At 44.1% G+C, this 27,788-nt stretch overlaps 5 protein-coding genes across 7 annotated transcripts; 2 read left to right on the plus strand and 3 right to left on the minus strand.

The window, feature by feature from the left end:
• The first annotated feature begins 30 nt into the window (after window positions 1–30).
• LOC106657670 (la-related protein 7) lies at window positions 31–3,052 on the plus strand. 3 transcript variants are annotated; one of them, XM_014379294.2, is made up of 6 exons: window positions 31–253; window positions 315–680; window positions 751–1,136; window positions 1,440–2,408; window positions 2,482–2,629; window positions 2,724–3,052. In XM_014379294.2, the coding sequence occupies exons 2-6, from the start codon at window positions 425–427 to the stop codon at window positions 2,903–2,905; spliced, it is 1,941 nt and encodes a 646-aa protein (XP_014234780.1). In that variant the 5' UTR covers window positions 31–253; window positions 315–424; the 3' UTR covers window positions 2,906–3,052. The 3 variants fall into 3 exon arrangements, with proteins under 3 accessions (XP_014234780.1, XP_014234789.1, XP_023318531.1); XM_014379303.2 differs by having other exon boundaries at window positions 335–680; XM_023462763.1 differs by having other exon boundaries at window positions 31–680.
• A 79-nt stretch (window positions 3,053–3,131) lies between these two features.
• LOC106657692 (probable H/ACA ribonucleoprotein complex subunit 1) lies at window positions 3,132–5,339 on the minus strand. The gene is made up of 4 exons (XM_014379327.2): window positions 5,242–5,339; window positions 4,145–4,279; window positions 3,826–4,069; window positions 3,132–3,571 (listed from the first exon to the last, which is right to left on the minus strand). Exons 2-4 carry the CDS (start codon window positions 4,258–4,260, stop codon window positions 3,242–3,244), a joined length of 690 nt encoding a protein of 229 aa, XP_014234813.1. The 5' UTR covers window positions 4,261–4,279; window positions 5,242–5,339; the 3' UTR covers window positions 3,132–3,241.
• Window positions 5,340–5,510: 171 nt separating this feature from the next.
• LOC106655235 (protein CREG1-like) lies at window positions 5,511–9,376 on the minus strand. The gene is made up of 6 exons (XM_014375527.2): window positions 8,956–9,376; window positions 7,081–7,490; window positions 6,793–6,947; window positions 6,268–6,387; window positions 6,114–6,195; window positions 5,511–6,032 (listed from the first exon to the last, which is right to left on the minus strand). The coding sequence occupies exons 2-6, from the start codon at window positions 7,487–7,489 to the stop codon at window positions 5,911–5,913; spliced, it is 888 nt and encodes a 295-aa protein (XP_014231013.1). The 5' UTR covers window position 7,490; window positions 8,956–9,376; the 3' UTR covers window positions 5,511–5,910.
• Window positions 9,377–10,007: 631 nt separating this feature from the next.
• LOC106655664 (protein CREG1-like) lies at window positions 10,008–11,214 on the minus strand. The gene is made up of 5 exons (XM_014376180.2): window positions 10,877–11,214; window positions 10,636–10,790; window positions 10,429–10,548; window positions 10,288–10,369; window positions 10,008–10,205 (listed from the first exon to the last, which is right to left on the minus strand). Exons 1-5 carry the CDS (start codon window positions 11,037–11,039, stop codon window positions 10,063–10,065), a joined length of 663 nt encoding a protein of 220 aa, XP_014231666.1. The 5' UTR covers window positions 11,040–11,214; the 3' UTR covers window positions 10,008–10,062.
• Window positions 11,215–19,539: 8,325 nt separating this feature from the next.
• On the plus strand, window positions 19,540–26,179 carry LOC106653579. The gene is made up of 10 exons (XM_014373081.2): window positions 19,540–19,739; window positions 19,823–20,303; window positions 20,380–20,762; window positions 20,841–21,643; window positions 21,733–22,336; window positions 22,413–22,480; window positions 22,688–22,891; window positions 23,652–24,610; window positions 25,057–25,671; window positions 25,768–26,179. The coding sequence occupies exons 1-10, from the start codon at window positions 19,540–19,542 to the stop codon at window positions 26,032–26,034; spliced, it is 4,584 nt and encodes a 1,527-aa protein (XP_014228567.1). The 3' UTR covers window positions 26,035–26,179.
• The last annotated feature ends 1,609 nt before the right edge of the window (window positions 26,180–27,788 follow it).

The following is a 27,788-nucleotide window of genomic DNA, read 5'->3' on the forward strand; positions in this document are numbered from 1 at the left end:
TCCGCTAAATTTACGGTATTTAACGCCACAGTGTAGGCTCGCTTTACAACGGAAGGCCCTGTGACGGCTGTGACGCGCCGCATTCGCTCAAATCTGCAAGTCTCAACACGTTCTTGTAGTGGCCAGTACAGAAAGTGTTGCCCACCATAGTGCAAAAACATTGCCGCTAATACAGTCATCTGAATCGCGCGGTTTTTCACAGTTTAGTCGTTATTTAGTGAAGAATTGTAAAAATTCAAGTTACTTGTGTAAGGTTTGTGATCAAATCTTACGCTAATATTAGAGCTGGCATAATTGTCAAATTCTGTATCTAGTCTAGTCTGGAAAAAATCAGTTTTAGAACTGTCATAACCTAAGAACTGTCGGCCCCGGAGGTCTCATAGTATTTGTTTATCAAAGAAAAAAAACGAATATCAATTTCATTATGACGACCGAGGATTTGAATGTCGAAAAAGAATCACCTTCCGAAAATGTGCAAAAACCTCAGGATCGAACACTGGAAGATCAGTCGATGCAGACTGAAGAAAATGGAACTGAGGAGGTGACAAAAACCAGAAAGAAACCTAGGCGTAGGACGAAGGCCTTTAAATTAAATATACTAAAACAAATGGAATTTTACTTTAGTGATTCCAATTTGAGTAAAGATAGATACTTGGCAGAACTCATCAAACAATCTCCTGGTAAGCACTCCCATAGGAAAATGATTATTCAATTTTGTACTGTAACTTAATGCGTCTTTTGAAATTGTAGATGTTGACATCAACGAATTTTTGAAATTCAACAAAATCAAAGCTCTAACAACAGAACCTGCAAAAATTGCTTCTGCTCTTAAAAAATCGGAGATTCTCAAAGTATCTGAAGACGGCACTAAGGTTCGCAGAATTACTCCAATTAATGAAAGAAATAACGTTGACGATTGCACCATTTATGTTCAAAAATTGCCACCAGAAGCTGATCATGATTGGGTTGTAAAGGCTTTCTCAGAGTTTGGTAAAGTGGTTTATGTATCTATTCCAAAATTCAAACCTAAAAAAAAATTTAGAGAGCAAGATCCAGAATGTATGAAACACCAAAAGATAAAAGGATTTGCTTTTATTGAATTTGAAACACCAGAAGGCGTTGACAAGTGTATAGAGGTAATTTTTTTTTAATAATTTCAATGCATTTCATTAAATTTAGGCTTACATCTTGTTCTTAATCAAAAGTATGATACATTTTAAGAATTATAATAAAAAAATAAACATTTTCAAAGAAGTAGTTCAATAAGAATTATTAAAGTAGACTTTCTATTATTTTCTAAGTGTAGATTAAATAGTTCAATCTAATTCTATAAAATGTTCATCCTATAATAATGATCTATCAAAAAAATATTCATTTAATTAAGTTATTCTCAACACTTATTTGTAATTTATTAATTATTTTATATTAATAATTTTTAGAAATTCAAAGAAAATAATGCTCTTTTACCAACTGAAGTTAGTCATGATAAAGTAACAAGTATTACAACTCATGAAGATTACAACCCAGATAATCAGCAAAGTACTGAACGAGCAGCAGAGTCAGAAACACCTGCAATAAAACAGGAAAAAAATATAATTGCTTCTGCTCTAATTAAATCAACTGAAACGAAAGTTGATGATACTATTGAACAGTCCACAGAAACCAAAGCACCAGAGAAAAAAAAAAGAAAATCAAAAAGTTTATCAGATGTTAACGATTCAACTGAAGTAAAAAATAATGAAAATCATGAAAAAACTTCAGAAAAAAAACTAACAGAAAGAAAAAGAAAATCAACACAAGAAATTGATGAGCCTGCCAAAAAGTTAAAAAGGTCAGAAAGTTGTCCTAAAAATAAAGAGAGTTCCATTACTTCCGATTCCGTTGCAGAAAATGAAGAAAATAAAGTAAAAAAATCAAGAAAAAGATCTTCTTTGGGTGGAGTTCCAACTTCTGAAACTGAAACCCATCAAAAAAAAAAGAAGAAAAATAACGATGACGAAAATGAAGAAAAGGAAGTATTTTCTGAAGAAAACGATGTGGATGTAAAAGAAAAAACATCAAAGAAAAAAAAACAGAAAAATAAAAGAATTCGTGTAGGAAAAGATCAACCTCCTGCGCTTCCCAGCAATGAAGATAAACTACAAGTAATGCGAAAAACTGATTGGAAAAAGTTGCGTAATCAATATTTGACTTTACAACGAGAAAAAATGCGTAAATTGAAACAAGATATAAGGAAATCGGAATTTTATTCAAAGACGTCGAACGATCCAAATTTTTCGTTGGAAACAGAAAAAGGCAATTTTTGTTTGCCCACAAAAGAAACTAAAGTTCCAGATAGACTCAAATTTACACCTGGCGTAATTGTAAAAATGCAACTAAATGAGACTGATGATCCCAAAATATTGAAGGTTTGTTGCAAATGATTTTCATTTACTCAAATATAGTACATTTTTTTAAAATTTACTTATTTTCATATTACAGGATATATATAGAGGTCCAGATAATCCTAACATTAAATATGTAGATGCATCTGAAGATGCCAAAGAAATCTTCTTAAGATTTGATACAGCAGAATCAGCTCAAAGCTTGGCTGAAGCATCTGAGCAAAGAAAATGTACTGTACTGACTGGTAAGTAACTAATTTCTTTTTCATTCTATAAGAATCAGCGATAAAAAAACATTTATAATAAATATAAATTATAAAAAATATTTATGATTTGCAGGTTCAGATGAAAAAGAATATTGGGACAAAATACTACAAGATCGCACCCAGAGATTCAACAAAAAAGACCGACCCAAAATAAGAGGACGTCAAAAACTTTTCAAAAAAGCTGAGAAATTTCGAGAACAGATAGCAAAGCATAAGAAATTTAATGATGAATATTTATTAAATATATCTGAATGAACGTATGAATATTTAACAAATTCCATGTAGAATAATTTATAATTAAATCCAATGATTATCACTGGGCATTTTGAACCACGGAACTAGTATTACACAAATGTATATTAAAGATACATTATATTAGTAAAAATGTGAATGCCATAGATATTGATTAGACCATTAAAGTTGTTTGTAATAAAATAAATAAATCGAGTCTATTTATGATTAAAAAATTGTTACAAATTCATTTATATAATTAAAAATTCCTATATTTAATAGTATAATTTTATTTTTTACAAAACAGCTATGGTAATTATAAACCTAGTCTTATAAATATACACTCTTGTCAACAAGGCACTACCACCTTCCTCGTCCTCGGAAGCCACCACCGCCTCCGCCGCCACCGCCACCGTTTCCACGGCCTCCTCTGAATCCGCCACCGCCGCCGCCACCACGTCCGCCACCTCCGCGGCCGAAACTGTTGTTGAAACCGCCGCCGCCACCTCCACGACCGAAACCACCACCTCGGCCTCCGCCTCCGCGGCCACCGAAGCCACCGCCACCACGGGGTCCGCCACGACCGCCGCCTCCACGTCCTCCTCGGCCGCCTCCGCGTTTTTGTACGCTACCCGCGGGTTTTGGTAAGAACCTTTGTAGTGGCAAAAGCTTTGCTGGGTCGATGTAGAGCTAGAAAATTTTAAAAAATATTTATGAGTCTTTATGTAACATTTTGTTTTATGTGATTAAAGGAGTTACTAAAGTTAAATCAGTAATCAATGCTATCAAAAATTGTTCTTCAAGTCAGTATTTAATCCTTTTTCAAAAACTAAACATTTTATGGCTTGCTTCTAGACAAATGTTCACAAAGTAGTTTAGTAAACTCAAATACTGAGTTTGAAAATTTCTATTATTTATAGATGATAAATTATGAGTCATTTTACCTGTGTGTCTTTTGCAAAACTATCAGCTTTGCAATGATCGCTCAATTTAATAGATACATAGTAGTCCTTAATATTGCCAAAAATTTCATCAATTTTTCCAACTTGCTCTTTATTTTCTAAATAGATTGGAGCATTGAAGTATGGAACATCCTCAATGTCAACTTTGGCAACCAAGTCATTTTCAACTGTCCATGTGAAATGACCCAATGGAGTCACATGTTCTGGAGGTCCTTGATCGTAATTGCTAAAAATTGATAATTTTGTAAGTACTTATTCACTTCTAAGAGATAAAAGAATTATTTGATAAAAAGTGACTTACTTGCTTCTGCGATCTCCACCACCTCCTCTACCTCCTCGGAAACCACCACCGCGGCCACCACGACCAAATCCGCCACCACCACCTCCACGACCACCTCCACGACCACGGAATGACATGTTGATTATATTATGGTACCTGCGATAAAAATAGATAATGAATTTTTGATAACATAATGCAATTAAATGGTTTCAAATCACAGCTATATCACAGCTGCATTACAGCTATAATAGACTATTAAGGTATGTTATAATTAAGTTATTATTATTAAATAAGTTATTGTTACTGTTATTAATTTTATCTATAATGGTCAAAAAGGGTATAATATATTTTAATGAAGTATAACATTGTCTAGTTGGATACATAATAACAGTTCAATACAATGTTATGGATCTTCAACGCTTACTATTAAATACAATGCATTTAATATTAAAAATAATAAAAAATTAATAATGAATTCTATTTAACTACACATACAAGTAGTAAGAATATATCTTAAGCTGAGCTTGATGTTACGTCTATAGCCAATGGTTCATCACACAAAATGACACCACATGGAACTGAATAGACTCATTTGATGTCTCAGTATCTTTTGACCGATAGTTTGATCTTATTAAATGTAAAGGTCTATTGGTATTATAATGTTGTATTGAACTATTTTTATCCCTCCAACTAGACAAAGTACTTTTACAAAAAGAACTGAATAAATTATTAGAAAAGACTATCACGCCGGTTCTTCAAAAAAAAAAAAATAATTCTTTTAAGCTTTTACAGTCAAAAGTTGTAAATGAAAAATTTAAAAAAAAGCTCCTTCTCAGCCCTTGATAAATCACAACTACGGTGCACTTGACTTATTTCAAAATTAATTTTAAAATCCGCACGCCTCACGAGTTAACCGGTGTAAATCCACGTGTTCCTTCTTAACCTCACCGAAGAAGCACACTGCAACTGTACAAGTAAACAAATTTTTCAATTGTCCACTTGTTGCAATCGCGTACTTGCACAGAAACAACGACGACGACGTACGTTCGTCAAAGTCGGCGTCGAGATAAACTATTTACACTATATATAATTAAAATCTTAATCGTATGCAGACTTACGGGGTTAGATTATTACGAAAAACAACGTGCGCCGCTCAACACATGCACACAGGCGCGCTCGAATTTGCTTCAGGCACTACACACGGACAGACAGTAGACACGCGCACGAACGAGCGAGGAAAACTTGCGCATTCTCGGGGGAGACGGGACGCTGCTGCGACCAGGCGGCAACCTTGAGAAACATCTCGCGGTCGCTTATGCTCTGCGCGTGGAGTCGCCGCAGCGGGATATTTCAAAATCGAGGATTGAAATGAATACAGAGACTGCAGTTGTTTCGAAACTTTTTTGGTTTATCGTTGCGTAATAATAACAAATAACTTTAAAAAAAATAAATGTACATGAGGTATAAATCAGTCACAATATCTCATCTCAAGATCATTGATCGCAGCAAAAAAATGTTCGCAATCGCTTGATAAAATTTAACACTGGGTAGTAATTATCATCTATATGTAAAGGAGAGAATAAAAAAAAATAGATAAACTCGCTCGCTATGCTACATAATACTGGAACACGAGCATTATCATCTGTACATAATCGATCACATTCCTTTGTATGCAGCATATTTTTTTTGGTCACGTGCAGATTGTAACACGATTATTTCGTATAATCTTGAATTATAAAATTAACGACACGCATATATTTTTACAGCCAACTGCCAACTGTGTTGCGCTAAATTTCCGCGGGCTGCGGCGGATGCAGATAATCCTTCAGCTCGATGTACTTGGGACCGCCGAACGTGTCCAGCAGCGCGATCGAGCTGATCTTCAGCGTGGCGAAGAAGAAGTGATGATCTGCGGAGAGACGAATTACAAATTGAATATGTTGTTTTGATATGCGGCACTGCGATGTGTCCTTATAATTTACACTTATACCTTTTGGCATGTGAGCCAGCCACGGATGTCTGCCGAAGACTGCACTCTTGGCGGCTGGATAATCCGGATTGTCGATGCTTATCTGTAATCGCACGAAATAGAGACATCAATAATTGGATACGTAGTGAATATAAACATGGACGCAATACCGTACCGGCTTGATCAATCCAGAAAAGACCACCCGGGCGCATCGCGGATCCATCGGGTCGTAATTCATGGCCCGGCAGTAGCGACCTTGTGCCAGGGTCATCATCAGCGTCGCGCGATTGTCCCTCTGCGTAATTATAATCCATCATTAATATCATCGTCATCATTATTATTATTAAAATGCATGTTTGCGCGCTAGTCAAAAAAGCAGATCGTCTTATCGATCTCGCGATTGTTTGCCGATCTTTATCGATCGTCGTTATTCAGTCTGCTGCCTTATCTCTCGCCTCTCCTGTGCGCAGCCTCATTTTCACTCTGTTATCTTCGCGGCAATATAATCCTTTTAATTCCACCTACGCGCGCTCCTTTGTATTTCGTGCGCGAAAATTACTTTTAGTTTTATTACCAAGCTCGCGATAAGAAGAAAATATAAGGTTTGAACCGCGCGAAACGATTTGTATTACGTATATATAGGATATGCCCGCGTATATAGACGCGTGTTATATAGATACGATATATATACACTACTTACAAAAACGTCTTGCGCTGTAAAATCTAACGGTGTCAGGAACAAATATGGAATTCCAGTACCGTTCCCGAGAGGTCCATCGCTGAACGAAATGACATTGCAGAACGGATAGCTTTCGATGTCTTTTCGCGAGCTTATTGTCGCCACCGAGGTCCAACCTGTATATATTAATAATGATTATAATGTATGCGTAATTATAAAATTACGAAATTCGAACGTAACGTTACGTATGGATTCGCGCAAATTAAACACCGACGCACAAGTCGAGGTTATTGACTACTATATACATACCTGCTTGGTTGACGATGTATCGAGCCATCAGTGCCGCCTGATCGATCGGCGGCGGTCCTACCCGGCTTCCATGACTCCTATGCCGATCTTCCTCGGCGATGGGATAGAAATCGACGTCATCCTCGTTGTAGTAGTAGTAGTCGTTGAGATCGTCGACTCGGTGACGATGACCGCCGCCGCGATGCCAATTGGGCTTGTTGCGCTTGCCGTGCTCGTAATCGTAATACGATTTCCGATTCCTCGGAGCAGTTAACCCGGCGGCTTCTCGCCGCTTCCAGGCGCGAAACTCCTGGAACTCCTTGAATTCGCGCCAATCGCGATAATCCTCGATGTTGGTCGACTCGACGACGAGGAACAACGATACGATCGCGGCCAGACCGATCAAGACGATTTTTAATTCTCTAGACATCCTGTGTGTGTGTAGCGTACCGAAAATAAAAAAAGAGGAATTTGATTTTCGTTTATCTGCGATATACATGAATTTCGCGCGGTTCAAACTTTCTAAATCGCGATTACGTTACGCGTACGTATAATGCGTACGTATTTTTGGCCGGAAAATCAAAGAATCTATAACGCAATCAGCGCGTCAGCGGTGCGAGGCTGGGAAATTCGATCGGAATATAATATCATATCCCGAATCAACGAGACTGCAGGCACCCGAAGTGCTATAGTCGAGGATTTTAATTATAAATAGTAGCACAAATAATCACGTGCGTATCTCGAATCGAGCTTCTCTCTTTCTCTCTCTCTCCTTCGAGCGCGGCACGTAGTCATTATCGATTACTCGATCTCTGTGCCCCTAGCGCGCGAGATTATTATATCGTATATGTGCATTATACGCGTGTGTGTATACGATCGCGATCGTGCGCACAAAGTTGCCGAGCTTTATTATAAAGTAATAATAATATATTTTTCGCGTCGAAAAAGATCGGCGCGCGAGAGGCAAAAAAAGGTCAATTAGAAAAAGTCGACGCCGCGCGCGGGAAAAATCAACACGGGGAGAAAATTGCAATTAAACTTTCATAAGCTCGTTTTCACGCGTGTCCGTATGTAATGTATATCCAACATTCGCGGACGTTGATTATTTTTCTCGAAAACGGCGCGTCGAGGGTGGTCGTCGTCGTCGTCGTCGCGTGCGTGAGATATTTATACGGAAAAACGAACGTAATGCATTTCAGAACACGCAGCCAAAAACGAAATAAGAAGTGCAGAGTCACGAATATCGTATACAGAGTATACGTATAGCACTGCACGCGATCGTAGATGTATATAATATTTAATCTCGCGTACCTGTTCTTGCAACTTTGTTATCATACGTTAGTCGATGAAAATAAAATGGGAGGAGAACAAAAAAAAAAATTTGTCACCGGAACCGACGGCGACTTGTTGATTTAGCTCGAAATTGGTAATAATGTCGCGCACCGGTTTCACCGAATAAAGAGGCAGAAAGTACAAGTGCGCACTTACATACACGCATACACACACACACACACACACACACATGCACGAATGCGTCATGCGAGCAGACTACGCGCGTTGATTCGTTCCGATCAGAAGCACGAAGCACACGAGGCGATGTATTATAATAATGCTTCACCTCGGTCTTTCTTTTTTTTTTATCAAGTCCGAAACGCAGGTCTAATGTAACGGTTAAAAGCCACAGCTATGTGTGTTATTGGTGTGTTTGTCATCGGATCATCGTGCGCGCGCGAGAAACATTTACATACAGTGTGTATATATTTTCACGTGTGCCCGACCTCGCTCCGCAACTATAACGATGATCCGATCGCGTGAATATCACATTTGTATATAGAAACCAATGAACGAAGGAGGAAAAAAATGTCGATGTTTGAGAGAAAAAAAAATTTGATATACCTGAGTTTAAAGAGTATAATACTACGTTATATTCTCTGCGGTGTTGACCCTCGTTACATGCCTGGAGAAGCCGCTTCGCACACACAAACACACTCGGCGAAAAAAGAAGTGTATTACCTCGTATACGTATGGAGTTGCTCTATCGCGAAAATAAAAAGTAATACATAACTTCTCTTTTTGTATTATACGTGCCTATTACGACTGCGCTGCTCTTGATCACTGTCACTTGCTGCTGCAACCTGTCGTAATTCGCTCGAGTCGCGTTGTGTGTGTGCAGTCTGCTGCTGCTGCAGCACAGAGTCAAGCTGCACAGAACGAGAGACGACGACGACGACGTTATACTTATTATACTTTTACGCGCTACTGTTGTGTTGTGTATATGTAAACTCGGAGCGCCGCGGCGCGCTGCTGTTTTTCTGTCTCTGCGCCTTTTGTGTGTTTTCGCTTCTTTCTTCCCTCTGTTGTAAACGCGAGCGGCCACAGCTGATCAAATCTCTTCGGCAGATTAATGATTTTCTGCCTGTCCGACGGTGCAGTCATATTTCGCTTCATTATTATAGTCGCGTGCAAGACTCCAAAATTTGTATCATTTTATCGAAACTTCGCTCTCGTTTCTTTGCGGCTGTTGCGATGTATGTAATAGATGCGACGACGATTGAAAGGAAAAACACAGTCTTATTTTTTTTTACTTTTTTTCGTACTTTTTCTTTATTTCGAGAGATACGCGCATCGAGATAGCAGCGTACATATAGGAATCGTACGTCGTTATATATTATACTTTTTTTTACGCAGAATTACAGAAGAAATGTAGGATGTAAACAGGCATTAGAGATAGTGTATTATACAGTGTATACGTAGGACAGGTGGTTGTGCTCGTTGTCGCGACGTCGCGCATTGCGCAATTTTCGTCATTATTATACTATACTCTAACATAACGGCAGATTTATCTTTGTACGTAGTATAGGTACTTCCCATTTCTCACGGATTGATCGTTTTATTTCCTATTTTTTTTTCCTTTTAATACGACGACGAAAGCGTGTCACACGAGATTGTGTGTACACACATCACATATTAAAAAATAGAAGTTTATGTAGCGTCGCATCATCGTCATCGGTAAAGCGATCGGTAGGCGCGAAGGGACTCCTCGCTGGCTCGGTAATAATCTTCGGGGGTGACGCGCGCCGCGCCGCCGAAAAACGCCAGCACGTCGATCGTCTCGATTTCCATACGAGCGAAGTAAAAATGATGATCTGCGTCAGTGCGTAGAAAAGAGGAATTCGTGATTATTGCGAGAAATGTATTAGAAAATTTATTACGATGAGGTGCACTTACTAGCCGGCATGTGGGAGAGCCACTGATGACGTCCGAAAATTGCACTCTTGGCCGATTCGTGGTCTACGTCCTTTTCTTCTACCTACGTATGGATACATCATTGTGAAATATGTACATGCAATTTATATGTATTATGCTTACCGATTTTATTCTACCGCTGATGATAACTCGAGCGCATCTCGGGTCCATGGGGTCGTAGCCTTTGACCTTACACCAGTCACCCTGCACGAGTGACATCATCAGGGTTGCACGATTATCTTTCTAAAATATCATGTATACAAATCGAGGTTGTCCATTAAAACGAAATCAAATGTACTATGATTTATTCAATTGATTAGTAAGACTCACGCTGAGATCTTTACTGGTGCTGTCCAGAGGCGTGAGAAACAAGTAGGGCACTCCGCTGCCGTTGCCCAGTGGCCCATCGCTGCTCGACACGATGTTGACGTAGGGATAGCTCGTCAGCCTCGGGTCGGTGCTGATCGTCGCCACCGAGGTCCAGTCTAGACTCAACGAAACACACACACACAGTATGATATCTAACTTTGTATTAGCGAACTATGTATACACGGAACAGGATGAAACTTACTCGCCTCGTTGACGATGTAACGAGCCATGAGAGCACTTTTACCGTGATGAGGCGGCTCGCGGCGTTGCTGCAGCCCCGGCCGATCGGCGCTTATATCGCGCGACTCGACCAAGCTCGACAGCAGCAAAAGTACAACAAGCGGAAATGCGCAGGTGTACTTCATGGTGATGCACGATGATCGCTGTTTCGCTTGCAACTATAATGATATTTCGGACGCGACCTGCGTCGAGCAAGCGAACGATTCGATGCGTGCGTAAGAAAGTCGGTTTACCGATTTATATACAAGTATCGTTTATGACTTATATGTAAAGCATAAACGATCATTTGACAGATAGAGCATTAGTAATTACGGCCGATATTTTATCATTTTATACGTGAGCGTTCGTTGCGTGTCGGTACGTGCATATTGTTTATCTATAATCCGATCGTATCTCTAGTTATTATAAAATTAAAAAAAAGAAAAAAGAGGGAATGAAAAAAATCACGTCTATAAAAAAAAAAAAGAAATAAATTATATCTATCGAGAGAAAAGTGCCTACGAGTATCCCATTCTTATCGAGAAATCATAGTTCGTGTAATCAACGTTTGTTAATAGAGATACATTTCATTTGTAGATGTGTACCGACGAAAAATGCACTTTTCAAATCGTAATAATAAAACAATCGTCATTTCATTCAAATTCGCGCACCATATAACATTATCGTGGGCGCGAGATAATCTATTTATTCGCAGGTATAACATCGTCATCGTCTCGTATGAATGAGAAATAATACATAAGAAAAGTGTATGTATATAACGCATGGCGAACATAAGAAACTGGCACTGGTTTATCGTGTGCCTCATGGGTTTGGTATATACGCGAGCACAGCAAGTGTAGTATTATGTCTGTGTACGTATGTGTGCGTATATGTACGAGCGCGCGAGAGAGAGAAGAAATGTGGGTCGCCGGCTAACTGTTCCATCGTACCGTTCTCGGGGCCTCCTCCCACTCGGGCACGACGACGACGACGACAGCGGCGGCTGTGCGGCCTTCGGTAGGGGTCGTCGTCGCCACCATCCAACCAACTTCTTCCTTGGGGCCCGAGCGTCAACAACTCGGGAATACAGTCCCCGGCGAGACTTTGCGAGACACGCACATATAACACGAAAAATATACACTTACGCGTATACGGCGCAGGTATACACGTTAGATCGATAGACGCATTGCGAACGATTTGAGATAGAGGCGCGCGACGAGGCGCTTTCGCTTTTAGTATTTTTTTTAAATTTTTTCAACCCCGAGAGGTTGACTTTGAAGAAGAGAGTAAGAGACACAGTGAAAAATAAAACAACAATTTTGCATTTTCTTCTCGACATGATCAGTTGAGAAGCACTTTGTCGATCAAAAAAAATTTCGCGAGTATTCGGAGCAGATAATGAGAATACATCGTTGAAGCTTTTTCGAGGATAGAAGCTAATGTGAGAAGATTTGTTCATCCACGAGGACTTGATCAGCATCGAGTGAGTACCATCCATTCAATAACTATATGATACATCGTTTATCGATTCGTGAGAATATTTTCCAAATTATTTCATCCATCGGATCTCTCGTTGAACGATAATACATCAAAACACCCTATTAGCAACGATACGGTTTCGGTCGTTGTCTCTTGCAATAAAGTATCGACCCATACCGATCAGGATCTATCTCGAATCGTAATAATACGTGTTAATAGCTTTGGCACGCGGCTCCTACAGCGACGATCGTTGCGTTTACGTTACGTTACGATAGTAGTAAGTACGTCTTAACGCGAAAGAAACGGCAACGTTAGCGGTATAAAACTGCCGCGACGCGCGTGCACACGCGAGAGAGAGAGAGAGAGAGAGCTTCGAACTGCCCGCGCGCGCGGAATCGGCGCGTATCGTCGTTCGTAAATACGCGTATAAGTGTATTACGGTCCTTTGACTACTTTTGCGTGTTTACGTCTCTGTGAGTGTATATGCGCATAAACGGAACCTTTGGAACTCACGGTCGAATTCTATATCTGTAAAACGACAAAAAAGTATGTTTTCGAGATATATGGGCAAAAGGTAGCGATCCATTCGAGTGTACGTAAGACTAATGTGCTACAATCATTATCCGCGAGCTTTAATTGATATCTATTTCTCCAGAGTAAGAGAGAGAGAGAGATGTCTACGCACGATTATACACGCCTCGATTTCCGCAAAAATCAGCCGCGAAGCTGTGCGTCGATAGGTGCACACTATACACACACGCGAATGCACGAGCGGCTATCGCAATAAACACGCGCGTTAATTAAGTAGAGCGCTCAATTTTTCACTCGCCTCGGACACAGAGTAACTTTTCGTGTGCAAAAGGCACACAGCTAATAAATACCTATATCCCATACGGCTACAAGACTCCGAATGACGTGCCTCTATGTATATAAAGAGGAGAGTTGGAAAGAAAGTTCCGAAGGCGCGCGTTAACGCGCGCGGACTCCCCCTTTTGATTGCGTATAAATATATCACTGCGTCCAGTCCAGAGCGGCCTGTGTGCGTGTTTCAGCCAGGGAAATCCGCTTAAATTTCTATTTCGAAAAAAAAAGGAACAGAAAAAAAAAACGAACGAGCGTGTATACGAAACAACAACGGGCTACTACTACTATCCACTGCTAAGTGGCTTTATCTTATGCATTCGCATTCCGATCTACATCTGCGCGAGTGTAAACGAGCATTACACGCGCGCGCAGAATAGCAAATTATCATTGGAAATTGGCAATTTAATCGAATGTTTCCGAGTGTGTCTATATGGTGTGCGTTATGCTCGCGTTTCGCGCGATAGCAGGCACGAAACATATATATAATATATCATCATTATCCCCTGTATAGCGCCAAGGAAAACCTACCTACGTACGACACACGACGACGTATCGTACATATTTCTAGCTAAGCTGCGCGCGAGAAAGATATTTTCCGACTGAATTATTTTTCCCATGCTTATATATAGGCGCGACAAAAACTTTCTTCGCTTTCCGCGCAGACAATTATTATTGCGCGCTCGCGAGCGCAAACGCGCGCGTTTAAGATAATGTACACACACACATACGTACACACTAACGAGTTGACGTAACTTACGAGCTGAGCATTTAACTGCGCATGCATTATTTTTGTTTTTCCGCAAAAATATACAGTACCCGCGCGCGTTTCTATTAATAGACGTCGAAATAAAGAACGGAGAGAGAGAGAGAGAGAGAGAAAAAAAATCACTGCCGGACGGACGCGGACATTATATTAGGAGAAATTCAGTCCTCTCGCGCGCCAAAGTTATAAGTATATAAGTAAGCTCGAAATTTCTTTGAATGACAATAACTCGGCGCCGAGCAGTATAAATCTCTTAATCTATGTAGGACGTATTTGAGAATTTGACATCGTTTTACCATTTTCATCCTTTTGTACGGCGCTCATCGCGCGAATGCCTCGGCTACCTATATACAAGTGCGTCAAACGTTTAAGCTCGCGCGCGCGAACGCGCGTGAAAGTGACGATAATAACGCTCGGCGCTCGCTCCGGTCCGCGTCACCGTGGCACAGGTATATATATATATACAGGTACAGCACGATTGAATCGTTACCCGTGAGATTAATAAGATTTCCAACCATGTATATATGTACAGTGACGGCTTTCCATTTTTATCGAAACTTCGCCTAATAACCCATCGGGGAATTAAAATGTACTTTTTTCTTCCTCCTCTTCTTCTTCATTTTTTACGAAAGCCTAAATTCCTTCGCGTACTACGTTATAAATATGCTATATACGAGATCGTTGTACACGATGTTTCGGCGAGAAAGAGCAAAGGAGAAGAGGAACGAGCAAAAGAAGAAGAAGAAGCAAGAGCGAATCTGTTGCTGTATATATGCACGCGATAAGTAGGTCGTCCCGAAATCCCACTGTACCACTGCACCGCGAGAATCGTGCATGTGGTGCCGTATATATAATGTACAGATATTTCCGTACGTAGATGCACCAAAGATTACGGTTACGCGTGCGTGATGCGGAGTGTTTGTGTAGCTCTGGCATAATAATATATATAACAACGATTTCGCCAGGCGCACGCCTCGAGTGCATCGTACCGTGTACACACACACACACACATACACGCGCGCGCGAACGTATTTCAATGATATCTCGTTGCCGATTATGTATAGCTGTATAGTAAGTTGCTGTCGAGGTTGAACCTTGACAATGACCGGTTAGAGCAAAGTCGAGGACGAAAATACCTTGAACGGAGGCGTTTTTATATCGATCTCGAGAAGTTGAGCTTTTGTTTAAATTTCTTTTTTTCTTTTTCTTTTCGTGTCACACATATGAGACTAACGTACGAAGCAATGCCGAAAATTGTTTTAAATTATTTTCTTATTATCGTTTTTTCTATACGTTAATCGAAAACTTTGATACAAATCTCATTATGGTATAGGATACGCAGTGCAGTGCAATGTGGTCTAATAAGAGGACACATACCTGCACGATCCTCGGCTTATTTCGCTCGGCGTTCAATATACATACGTATGCGCTGTCCAATACCGTTAAGTTTTATACACATGTATAATATTATAAAGTCCGCACGTGTGTTTGTGTGTGTGCGTGTGTGTCTGCATGTGGCGCGATGATGTTTCAACTCGTTCGTGCACTCGTTCGCTGCGCGTATATGCAATATGCGCACACACGATGATTCTCGCTCCGAAAAAGAGATGAAAGACGAAAGCGCAGCGCGCAACAAAAAAAAAGTAACGTCTCGAATTGGATGGATACACTCACACACACACACGTGCAGAACTAATTTGTTTGCCTCGTGGACGCGGTCTGACGGCCGAACACGCATTATAACGGGCCCCGCGCTATCATAGAAGATGAGCGCGAATATAATATATACCTGTATGTACTGTTTCTGCAACAGCGACCGAACTATATCTGCACAATTTTTTGTTGCTGTTGTTGTTGTTACAAAATCACAATGCGTTAATCGGGCACGTATACACACGATGCTGCGGGCTGTTACGACACGCGATGCGACTGCTGCGCACATTATAGGCACGTGAACTTTTCACTGTCGCGCTGCGATCTCGAAAGTGCGAGTATATAGGTATATATAATACACGGTACGTATGTACGCATAAAGTCGCGTGTGCGAGCTGCAGCTGCTGAACCAGAAGCGTATAACATAACCGATGATGCGCTTCTATGCCTCTATATATACATGTGTATCAGCGACAACAAGAAAGTCGACAAAAAATATATATAGAACTGGTAAATCGGAATGCGCACCTCGTGCGCGTGTGTGATACAGGTTTAAGCGACAGAAGCGAGAGCAAATGCCGCTAGGATGCACTCTCGAACGTCAACGCACTCGCTTGGCTTTATGCGGTAATAGTCGATACGACCAAGACGAGATCGAAATGCATCGAATCGGGCGCGAGATGAGGAAAAAAAACTGACCGCGGCTATTATTTGTATATATAGCAGCTTTTTCCTTTTTTTCCATTCACGCAATCGAGTCTCGTTATAAACGAGCGTATCGGATCGAGCTATGGACAAAAGTACAAAACAAACGAACTAACGAAAGGATTATCGAACCGTATATTGCAAGGATTAACTTAGCTCGAGCTATAAATCGACCATTGATCGATGTTGGCAGCTATATCACCGGAGCCTAATTAACACGACATCGAGACTTTTGGATGCATATATAGATCGGAAAGTTTCACCGCTGTTATAGGAAAAGCGAAGAGCTTTGCACAAATTTGCACGATTTATGGGATTATATACGCGATCCAAGTTATTATACCCAGCCACGCCATAGCTGCGTCGTCGTCGTCGAAATCGTCAAACTCCTATAAATATATCCTCGTTATTTTTGATATCCCAGCGCAGCTCCTTGTTTATACCGATCGCCCGGCCGCGACCACCCACCTGCGCTGCGGACTGCAACTCGCTCTCTCTCTCTCGATTTTTCGATAAATCACACAACGGCGTCAGTAGCCCTCGTGTGCGAATACTTGTGTACATTAAGCAGAGCCTCGCTCGTTCTGGCCACGCCGATTAAACATATAAATTCACGGGCATTTATCGGGCCTTGTTTTTCGAAAGCGAAACGTGCTCGCGTTTTCGCGACAAGCTCGTATATACATTCTTTATCAATACGTATCACACACATATATGCGTGTGGTACAAGCAGTACAAGACAGACAGTGAGAGAGATCGTTAATTCATTTCCCGTGTATTATAAGAATATTATAAAAATGTGCATACACTGCACACATACATACGTACACGCGGCGATTATGACTCGCGCGCGCGCGACTTAAATCATATTATCAACTTTCTCTATTTGGCCTATAACCCAGCTCTCCGCTGGGGGGATAATTTTTTCTCACCCGTTCGTAGCGCGCGAGAGAGTGATTAATGCACGCGCACGCTAAATATCCGTGCGTGTATCGTCGTCAATCGGACCGTGCGGATATTCGCAATTTTCTTCTTTGCAGTATCCTGTGCATTTATAAATATCGCGTATACGCGGCTTACGTAAAACAACTCGCTTTTCAATCGACGCACATAGCTATAATGATTCCTCTCGTCCTTTTTCCCGAAGCAATTTTTTGCTCTTTTAGCTCGCGTTGCTCTCCTTTTTTTTCTCCTATCTCGAGTAAAAACAATCCGCGAGGCAGGTGAAAATATCAATAGCTCGCTCGCGTATAGTTATATAAAGCTTTTCCTCTCTCTCTCTCTCTCGCGGGGCTGGTGAATAATGTATAATAATGGACCGCGCGCGAGCATAGTTGGGACTGCGTAAATCAGCGTAAACTTTCCTATTTGGATATGCACATACATGCGTGTATGTATCGTTCATTGGACGCGAATACGCGTACGCGATAATTCATCGACGCGGGCTCGTTAAACTCATGTGCGCTGCTTAGTGTACAAACAAGCGCTTGCACTTGTGCGCGCGAAAATCAGTCGTGTCGTCGTTAATTCAATGAATCTTATAAACATCGTTCATGCGCCTCGATCAATTATATCCACGTCCATTTAACGAGTCCAAAATGTCGAGGCTGTGGATCCGTATATATTATAATATAACGCGTACATTGTATCGAGCGCATCGTCGTCGTCGTCATCTTCTCGTGTACGCGTATACAAAATCGTCAATCACGCGCGCTTATATACATTATTATCATCATCATTATTGTATATTACGAGCCGCGCGCATGGACACTCGAACGATGCGGTCGCGCGGCGGCTCGACGACCCAGACTCTCGCTGCGCGAGTATATAATATGTATAAAGAGAGGTCAGGCGAGCGCATTAATGCTAAAAGTCAGCTGCCAATATATAAAACGAGCGAGGAGTGCATGCTAACGAGCAGCCGCCGCACGCTGCGATACGTGCGTGTGTATATGGGTGTTGCAGCAGCGGCAGCAGCGGCAACGGCCGTGACCATGACCACGAGTCGAGGAATCTGTGTCAGAGAGCCAAGAGAGCCTCGGCGCGCACACTTCCTTGCATATATATCCTCCTTTTTACTCTTTCTTCTTTCGTCTTCTGCTGCCTCTTTCTCTCTCTCTCTGTGTTTCAGAGTGCAGTACTTATACATCCCATTGTTATAAAGAGATGTGCTGCTTCGTTCTATACGTGCCTTTGTGTGTTGATTCATAGTTGTCTCGTTGTTTTTTTCTTTTATCTTCATTCTTTCTTTCTTTATCCTCGAGCGCAGAGGTTGATTTTATCCAACGCGACGAGGATGGGAAAAAATGGATATTTTTGGCACTCCGTACTAAAAAAGAAAGTATCGCTTGGCTCGATCGATCAAAAAATATAAAGAAAGAAAGAATCAGGAGAGTTGGAAAATTCGCTATGACGTTATACAGTTGCGGTTTGCACGAGCTCTAAGTACGAGCCATCTTTTTAAATTCGCTTCGTAAGTAGGCTTTCTATACGTGATTGCTCGTACGCATACTAACGCGGATCACAATAAAGCTCGTATTCTCGTAAAAAAAAACGTAGCGCATCTCAACGAATGCGACATCGTAGACATTTTTTTTTCTTTTTCCGGCGCGAACAAAATCGATTTCGGAAGTAGGCAGCTCGATATATCCTCGTCGCATAAAAGATAAAATAAGTGGGTCCTCGTGCAATCAAGGGCGTGTATAGAAGCAATACGCGCGCGCGCGCGACACGTTAATTTATTACGGTAAATTTTTGCGCGTTATCGGCAAAAGCGACAGCTGCTGCTGCTGCCGCTGCCGCTCGAGCGACTAAAATGTATTACGGTCGCGTGTATATAGTGTATATATATATACGAGAGCTTGAAAAGAGATAAACACCGATTTCGAGCGCGCAACGCCGCGGAAATATTGAAAAAGAAAGCCCCCCCGCCGCTACGCCGTGACGACGATCGGTTGGGCGCCTGCCGGTCGTCGTCGACCGGTTTATACATATATGAAATATACTGCAAAAATAAAAGCGTTATAATACCGATTGATGCGCGCGCTTCGGGAGCGATTATAATTTTCGATCGCCTCGACTAACGGTATATACATATAATGTCATTGTCAAACTTTTCTGATTTGTATTAAGACTCGACTTTTGCTTTCTCTCTCTGTGCGATATAGAAAATCAACGGAAAAATGGGTCCGCTGAAATGGACGACGTTCCTGTTCGCCGCTGCAGCGATAACGTGCGGCGGCGTTTCCGGGGACTTTCTCATGGGCGGCCACTTGGACAACAAAAACGGCCAGGAAATGATGGAGAAGCGCATGGACGACACGGACCTCATGGCGGAGGAGAGCAGCGCGTCCGCGACGAGCTATCCCGACGGCGAGGCGAGGTGAGCATCTTCATATTTTTATATACTACATTATATAGGAAACGATCGACAAATTTCACGACTACATCTTGCGGCTCGTACAGGTACAAAATTCCGTACGCCTTCGCGTTCAACGGTGGCGTGCCCTTCTCCCTCGAGAAGGATCCCATCACCGGTGAGATCGATCTGGAGAAGGCGCCGCCGCTCAAGGCCCTCAACATCTCCGAGATCTATCAGGACGATGATGAGGAGAGCAGCGACGATTCCGCCACGGAGTCGGCGGCTGCTCGCAACGACGAGGACAGCAGCAACGACGACTACGGCGGCGCCTACGGCAAATTCGGCTATCACGACGGCAAGCGCAAGGGCGTCGACCGTCTGGGCCCCAACGAGATCAATCCCTACTCGCCGAGCTTTCACGACTTTCTCAATCTGCCGGTGAAGTACAGCTCGGACAAGTACCAGCAGCGGCAGGATTATCCGCTGATCTCGAGCAGCTACGCCAACACCAAGGTGCAGAGCGGCTCCAACAGCTACAACATCAACAATCACCGGCCGACCTATCACCAGGAGACGGCTATCAGGGTAAATATTGGATATATAACTATTATAGAGCGAATGTTGAATAGATGTAAATTCTTACGATTGAAAATTTGTACAGGTGTCCACGAGTACGCCGAGTCGCAGGATTTATTATCCCAAATCGACTACGACTACTACGACGACGACGACGATGAAACCCAGAACTACTCCCACGACCACGAGTACGACTACGACTAGCACGACGACGACGATGAGGCCAACGACGACGTCGACGACAACGACCACGACGACTCCCAAACCCGTGGAAATCATCAAGAAATACACGTCCCCGAAACTGGTGAGATTGACGAAAGCGACGACGCCGATGCCACCGCCGACTCCCAGAGTGACGACGTGGAAGCCACCGAAGACCAACGCCAATCGCTACGACGTCGACGAGTACGACGAGATGCTGCCGATCGAGAAGCTCCAAGGCACCGGATTCAGCGGCGACAGCATGGGGTAGGCATTATAAAGATTCTTAACGCGTTTACGAATCCGAGATTTTTAAATTTTACACGATCGTCGTTTGCTTTACAGACACTACCCGATGATGGTCAACAACGGACACAACAGCGGACCTCAGAGCCCACCCAGAATGACCACGACGACGACGACAGCCGCGCCAGCGGCCTACGACAGCTACGACGACGGCTACGACGATTACGAGCTGTCGTCGCACGAGGAGCAGGCTGACAGCAACAACTCGCACAATCGCTATCAGGCAGCGGAAACGACCTTGTCCTCGAGCACGTCTACTACTGCTACGTCTGACTCGAGCTCGACGGCTGCCCCGACGACGATGAGCGACGAGTCCGAAGAAACCGTACCACCAACAACGACGCCGCCGATCAGCGACGACTCCTCCACGGTGATCCACCTGACGACGGCCAAGACGACGGCCTCCGTCTCGACGCCGGTCACCTCGATGCCGATCGACGTGCCGCACATACCGCCGGTGCACGAGAACTTCGTCGAGATCAACAACAGGCCCGTCGTGTCGAACGTCGTCGATTTCTATCATCACGGTAAAAATCCGTCGAGCGTCGTTCAGGCGCCTCCGCCACCACCGCCTGCGTTGCACGGCGCCATGCGTTACCCACCACCGCCACCACCGCCTCACTCGCCGTACACCAGACCGGGCAGCGTGATCAGTGTGCTGCCCGAGAGCACGAGCAACGTCATAGTGCCCCACGACCAGGACACCGTGTCGTTCGTGCTGGGCAATCGGCAGAACGTCGAGGGCAGCTACTACACGCACGGCTCGGCCGTGGAGGAGCGACCCTATCCGGTCAACGAGGCGAGCTTCAGGCCGATTTACGGATCGATGAGCGTGAGCGTGAGTTGCTCATTTATACTTTATTCTTTTTTTATAACTTTGCGATTATTTTCATATTTTTTTTTATTCTTAAACAGGGTTCAAAAGTCCAAGTACAACAGCCAGCTCCGGATCAAAAAGTGTCGGTATCGCTTTCGTCCGTGGCCGTCGTCGAGCCATCGTCCGCTTACACGCCCCAGAAGTGGTACAATAACAACAATGAACAAGATACGCAGCAGCAGCCTCCAGCTGGTATGGTCAAGGCCGGCTTCGTGAGCGACGCCGAGCCACCGAAACCCCATCGTCAGGGACCTTACAACATCAACCAGAACAACAAGGACGACCAGATGGACTCGTCTCTGCAGAACGACGAGGTGCAGGTGTCGAGCGTCGTGACGTTCCCGCATCGGATCCAGGACAAGAAGGACGACCAGGTGTCCGAGCCCAACGTCAACTCCAATCGCGACCAGAGACCCGTCGAGGAGCACGTGATCGTGATCAATCAGGCCGACGGCTCGGTCAAGGAGATCGAGCAAGGTAATAATCAGCAGCAGCAGAATCAGCCGCAGCAGCAGCAGCCGGAGGTTGAGGGTGTCTTCGTGACCGGAAGCGTTTCCGGCAACGCGCCCAATCTCAATGTCAACAACAATCCGCAGCCAAAGCTGCCCCAACTCACGGACATGCTGACGCCGCCGATGATGGATAGACCACCGATGAAGTGAGCTCGATCGATCGAATCTTTTTTCCCCCTTCGGCTTTTTCTCGATGCTTATCGAATCGATTTTACCTTACAGCAGACCACCGACTGGAGCGCCGAATCAGCGACCACCGCACTACTTCCATTATCAGCACGGCGGTGGACATCATCATCAGCAACAGCAGCCACAGCCAGCGCCGCCGCAGCCACCGCAACAGCAACCCCATCATCCCTCGCATCAACATCCGCATCCGCATCAGCATCCACACCCTCATCAACAGCAGCAGCATCATCCGCATCAGCATCATCAACAGCAACAACATCCCCAGCAGCAGCAGCAGCAGCATCACATGCCTCACGGTCACATGCCACCGACCTCGGGCCCGAGCTCGTCCACTCCCATGCGTCCGCCTCAGAGGCTGCCGATGCCGCCGCGCAAACCCGAGCCCGTGATGCCCACGGTGGGCTTCAAGCGTCGACCCGGCAGCACTCAGGACCCCAAGCTGCCCAATGTGCTGCCGCACTTCCGGCCCAACGCCAAGACGTCGCACGGACATCGCGGAGCTGAAAAGATCGGTAAGCATCGGCTATGTAGTGGTATAGTACTTTGTATGCGCGCGAGGACGTGGGAAAGTAACCAGAGATAGAAATCCGTATTATTATATAGCGACGCATCGACGTATATATCATCATTATCGTCGTCCAATTTGAGCTCGGCGCGAAACCGTTTGAAACGCCAATATTTGAATTGCCGTATACGACGTGTGTATATATATAGCCGCGCGTATAAACGTGGTATTACCTACTTATTTCTCGTCAAAACTATGTCAATTGTAATATTTTTCCTTCTTTTTCTATATCTATAATGTACTTTTTCATCCATCCATCCATCCTGCGCAGATGTGACTTGTAATATTTTCGCGGAACTGTCTTTTATATATATACTACTATCTCGTGCCACCGTTGCCGTACATTATACACGGAATAATATCCATCGTCACTTTCTTATAAAGCTTCCTATCTCCGAGCGGCGGGATAGGAATGTAGGTGAAAAAAAAACACCATATCTATTGTGCGCTGCTGCTATATAGGAGCTGCGCTACGGAGAGAATGTCTGTATCTAATACGCGTCTTCGCGAAGGCACTTGTTTATTTACTCGCGCGTGCGCGCGGCGGAAACTGTGCCGATTTCGATCGCCACGTGTCTCGTTATTATAAAACGATGACTGTAATTACTGTACTTAACGAGCGAAATTGCGGCTCGTTACCTTTTTTTTCGCGGGATGTATAATGAATTTTCATTTTATTTTTATTTTTGCTACGCTGCACCTAACAGGTACCATCCCGGCAGCGCAGAGCTACTTGAACGGCAGACCGCCGCGACCCCCGGTACATGGTCAATCGCCACCGCCGCACTTCCATCCGGGTGTCTTGGGGGCCGCGCCGTCGTCTCAGCGTCGTACTCATCTGCCGCCCCAGCCACCGCATCAACAGCCCATGAACTCGCCGGCACCGCCGTCGCATTTCCAGCGTCCGCCGCCGTTGCCGCTGCCCCAAGCGCTGCAGCGCAAAAAAGAGGATAATACGGTAGGGACGATGCCCGCACCAGCCTCGGCGCTGCTGCCGCCGCAAGCTCGACCTCAGCACGGGGCCCACCAGCAGCAGCAGAAGCACCGCATGGAGGACGAGCTGGCGAACGCCGAGCGCTTCCCCGTGGAGCCGCCCCAGATATCGCCGAGGCCCATCGTCTTCATCAAGAATCGCTCGGACGGCCACATGCCCAAGGTCGCGACCCTGCAGATGATACAGCAGCGGGGCGGTGGACTGGACGACGATCTGATCAGGTCGAATCTGCCGCCGCTGTTCAAGGTCAAGAGCGGCAGCAGCAGCAGCGACGACGAGACCGATGATCGCAACGAGAACTCGACCCTGAACAACGAGACCGACCGCAAGGACAACGACGTCAACAACAACGCCGGCGCCGACCAAGTGGGACCCGTCTACGTCGTCTACCCGGTGAACAGCGCCGTGAACATCGGCAGCCAGGAGGACGATCGGGACGGCGACGACGACAGTGCCGGCGAGCGCGACGAGTCCGTGGTGATCGGTACCGCGAACGGCTCCCAGCGGCCCCTGCCCCCCGTCGCACTGCCCGTGCCCGGTCAGCAGTCCTCCTCATCCTCCCAACAGCAGGATCAGGACGACATCAGGCGCAACGAAGCCGCCGACGACGCCTCGGACAGGCTCACGGGACTTTATTACGGAATAAAGAAACCCGATTTGGGAAACGGAATCGTGAGTACAAAATGCAAAAAAAAAATTACATTATAATTACGTTGTATTATTATTGAACGCACGCGCGTGTGTGTGCGCGTAATCGTTAAATCTGCACGCCTTTCGCTCGTGTAATGCGTATACCACACTTTATAGTATACGTATGTATGATGCCCATTTGAAGAGTTTTTAATGCCAATACGATTAACGGTACATATCCGACTTGACTCCATCGTCCGTCCGTCCGTAAGTGTGTATACGTGCTCACCACGTATCGCGCGAGAGAATTAACGGTCGCGCGCGAGTGACCTATTTTTTTCTGTTTTTTTTTCTTTTTTTTCAACTCAATCTACATACGAGATATGTTATTATCGCTCAATCAATTCGGAATATTCAATCTCGTGCCGGTGATAAATACATACGCGCGAATAATAATATTCCTTCTTTTTTCTCTTGCCTCTCTGCAGAATTATCCGGAGCAGCAGCCGTTCCTGAGACACGAGAAGCCGCTGCTGGTGCCGAGCGACGGTCGGGACGATCTCGAGCTCGCGCCCCCCATAGTGCACCATCCTCATCCGAATCATCAGCAGATCTATCAGCTCGATCGAGAGTTCGAGGACCAACAGCAGCAGCAACAACAGCAGGCCGAGCAGGAGTCATCGTCTGGTAGCAGCAGCGACAGCAGCTTCAACGTCATATCCTACCTTACCGATCTTCTACCGTTCGGCAAGAAGACTCAGCCACCGCCGCCGCCGCCACCTCCCACGTCGACGATCTCGGCGACTCTGCCGCGTCTGCCGCCGAACAAAGCCACCTCGCCCATAGCCTTCGTTTACACGCCGACGACGCCCGCGTCGACTCGTCAGCGGCTCGATCTCAGCGACGACGGCTCGGCGGACGGCTCGTACGATCCCTACAACGGTATTGTAAGCAATCATCGGCCCAGGGACGAGAAGCCCGTGCTGCTGCCGTTCCAGCAGCCGAGCAGCTCGTCGTCGTCGGCACCCTCGCCCCAGAACTTCATGGCGCCCTTCGTAGCGAGCGTGTCGGCCGAGATGCCGGCCAAGAACGGCTGGAGCGTCGTCACGTCGGCGCCGAAGAACGCCAGTAGCGGCGCTTCGTCGTCGTCGTCGTCGACGAGGGACGATAAGAACAGAGAACAGCAACAACAGCAGCAGCAAAATATCGAGAAGAGAACCGGCAACGCCGAGTCGGAAGACGGTAGCCAGGAGACGGAGGCGCAGACCGAGCGAACGAACGCCGAGAATAATAACTCGGCCAATACCGGTGGTAATCCCGGCAGCAACAGCGGCTTCGATCCCGAAAATTTCAAGCCCCAGCTGTTCGGTGGCTTCAAGCCGATCTACGAGTTCCCGGCGAATCCGAGCGCGGGCAACGAGCAGCAGCTCACCGGTCGCAGCGGCAGATCGAGAATGTACAAGTGAACACGATGAGGACGTAAAATGACGCGATCATCGATAAAGAAAAAAAAAAGTATAAAAAAAATTCAGGTCCCGTTCCCTTGGGCATTTCACACGAGCGATCCGCGCTAAAATCGGAGCAAATCGGATGTGCGCTGCGACGATGCGAGCTTCATTCTTCAGGCGCACTCTGCGCGCTCTCTTCCTACCCGCATTCGACTCATGCTGCTATTTTTTTTTTTTTTCAACGATAATAATAATTTTGTAAATACGCGTGTGCGAAGACGGGCGGATTCGTGTGTAGCTCGCATTATGTGCATACATGAAGTATTATACACGTTCGTATAGAGATACGAAAATTTGAAATTTAAACGTAAAAGTAAAACATAAACGAAACGAAATGCTAGAGGGAACGCGATCGGTGTAAAATGCGCGTAAATAGCAGCGCGCGCGATTTGTGTCGAACTCGAAACGACCGACAGAGCCAAGCAGAAAGATGTATATAACGGAATATTTAATATGATTTAATGAGCGAGAAAGAGAGAGAGAGGGAGAGAAAAAAACGAAACGTTTCGTTTAAAGTATTTTCAATAAATATAAATCGTGCAGCCTCGTGAGCACATTTATTATAATATAGGCTTTAATACTTTTAATACATATAATAAATATATGGGTCAAAATAATACTTTTTTACAAAACCGTGCGCACGTATGTCACCGATCTTGACGCGCTTTTGGTATGTTATAGTACATGGTAAAAAGGTCCCAAAAAAAAATTTTTAGACCCCCTCCCCCCTCCTACCCCCCACTTCCGGTATAAACGTCCATTTTCGATCTATATTTTTTCTGAGGACATGAAGCAAGTAAAAAATCTGAAAAAATTCATAAAAATACTTTTCCACAATCCAAACAACCTTGAATTTTTTCAGATTTTTTGAGTGCTTCAGGCCTTCAGATAAAATCATTGAAAATTTCAAAAATCGAGATACGGCGGTATGAGCCGATGTAGTACTCGGAAATTTTTTCAGTTATTTTTCGCATTAAAAAACATAACCTCAATTTTTTTCAGATTTTTTCAGATTACCTAACGCACCTTTTGAAGCCAAAAACCGATTTTTTTGACGAAAATAATTTTTTTAGGACAGTACGGAGCCTCGAAAAATCTGAAAAAAATTTTTTCTTGTTTTTTTCATCAAAATACGTAATCTCAAATTTTTTCAGATTTTTTAATTGAAGGCGATAGCTTCTAGGGCCGAAAAATGCTATTTTTAACAAAAAATGGTTCCTAGAACCCGATGGTTCCGGTGAAAAAATTTGAAAATATTTTTTTTGAATTCCTTGTCAAATTTTAATAAATTTTGACCGTTTCAAAAGTTCGATTGAAGCTTCCTAGCTCATTTTAGAGCATCAAACGAGTTTTATCATTCCTTAATGTCTTCAGAAACGTCTTCAGATATTTTGCACTAATCTTTGTCCTGCTCTAAAATGAGCTAGGAAGCTTCAATCGAACTTTTGAAACGGTCAAAATTTATTAAAATTTGACAAGGAATTCAAAAAAAATATTTTCAAATTTTTTCACCGGAACCATCGGGTTCTAGGAACCATTTTTTGTTAAAAATAGCATTTTTCGGCCCTAGAAGCTATCGCCTTCAATTAAAAAATCTGAAAAAATTTGAGATTACGTATTTTGATGAAAAAAACAAGAAAAAATTTTTTTCAGATTTTTCGAGGCTCCGTACTGTCCTAAAAAAATTATTTTCGTCAAAAAAATCGGTTTTT

The sequence above is a fragment of the Trichogramma pretiosum genome, unplaced genomic scaffold, assembly GCF_000599845.2.
Source record: "Trichogramma pretiosum strain Unisexual culture from Peru unplaced genomic scaffold, Tpre_2.0 scaffold1, whole genome shotgun sequence".
NCBI classification, from domain to species: Eukaryota; Metazoa; Arthropoda; class Insecta; order Hymenoptera; family Trichogrammatidae; genus Trichogramma; species Trichogramma pretiosum.

Bases quoted from the DNA above. Each gene is read 5' to 3' on its own strand.
- LOC106655664 (XM_014376180.2), bottom strand. From the start codon at position 11,039: ATGAAGTACACCTGCGCATTTCCGCTTGTTGTACTTTTGCTGCTGTCG. The intron at 10,370-10,428 runs GTAAGCATAATA...ATCCATACGTAG, and splicing joins TCAGCGGTAGAATAAAATCG to GTAGAAGAAAAGGACGTAGA. The intron at 10,206-10,287 runs GTAAGTGCACCT...GCACTGACGCAG, and splicing joins GCTCTCCCACATGCCGGCTA to ATCATCATTTTTACTTCGCT.
- LOC106657670 (XM_023462763.1), top strand. From the start codon at position 425: ATGACGACCGAGGATTTGAATGTCGAAAAAGAATCACCTTCCGAAAAT. The intron at 681-750 runs GTAAGCACTCCC...TTGAAATTGTAG, and splicing joins ACTCATCAAACAATCTCCTG to ATGTTGACATCAACGAATTT. The intron at 2,630-2,723 runs GTAAGTAACTAA...TATGATTTGCAG, and splicing joins AAAATGTACTGTACTGACTG to GTTCAGATGAAAAAGAATAT.
- LOC106657692 (XM_014379327.2), bottom strand. From the start codon at position 4,260: ATGTCATTCCGTGGTCGTGGAGGTGGTCGTGGAGGTGGTGGTGGCGGA. The intron at 4,070-4,144 runs GTAAGTCACTTT...ATCAATTTTTAG, and splicing joins GGTGGAGATCGCAGAAGCAA to CAATTACGATCAAGGACCTC. The intron at 3,572-3,825 runs GTAAAATGACTC...AAAATTTTCTAG, and splicing joins GTTTTGCAAAAGACACACAG to CTCTACATCGACCCAGCAAA.
- LOC106653579 (XM_014373081.2), top strand. From the start codon at position 19,540: ATGGGTCCGCTGAAATGGACGACGTTCCTGTTCGCCGCTGCAGCGATA. The intron at 20,304-20,379 runs GTAAATATTGGA...AAATTTGTACAG, and splicing joins ACCAGGAGACGGCTATCAGG to GTGTCCACGAGTACGCCGAG. The intron at 21,644-21,732 runs GTTGCTCATTTA...CAAAAGTCCAAG, and splicing joins ATCGATGAGCGTGAGCGTGA to TACAACAGCCAGCTCCGGAT.
- LOC106655235 (XM_014375527.2), bottom strand. From the start codon at position 7,489: ATGTCTAGAGAATTAAAAATCGTCTTGATCGGTCTGGCCGCGATCGTA. The intron at 6,388-6,792 runs GTAAGTAGTGTA...ATAATTACGCAG, and splicing joins TTACAGCGCAAGACGTTTTT to AGGGACAATCGCGCGACGCT. The intron at 6,033-6,113 runs GTATAAGTGTAA...GTCTCTCCGCAG, and splicing joins GCTGGCTCACATGCCAAAAG to ATCATCACTTCTTCTTCGCC.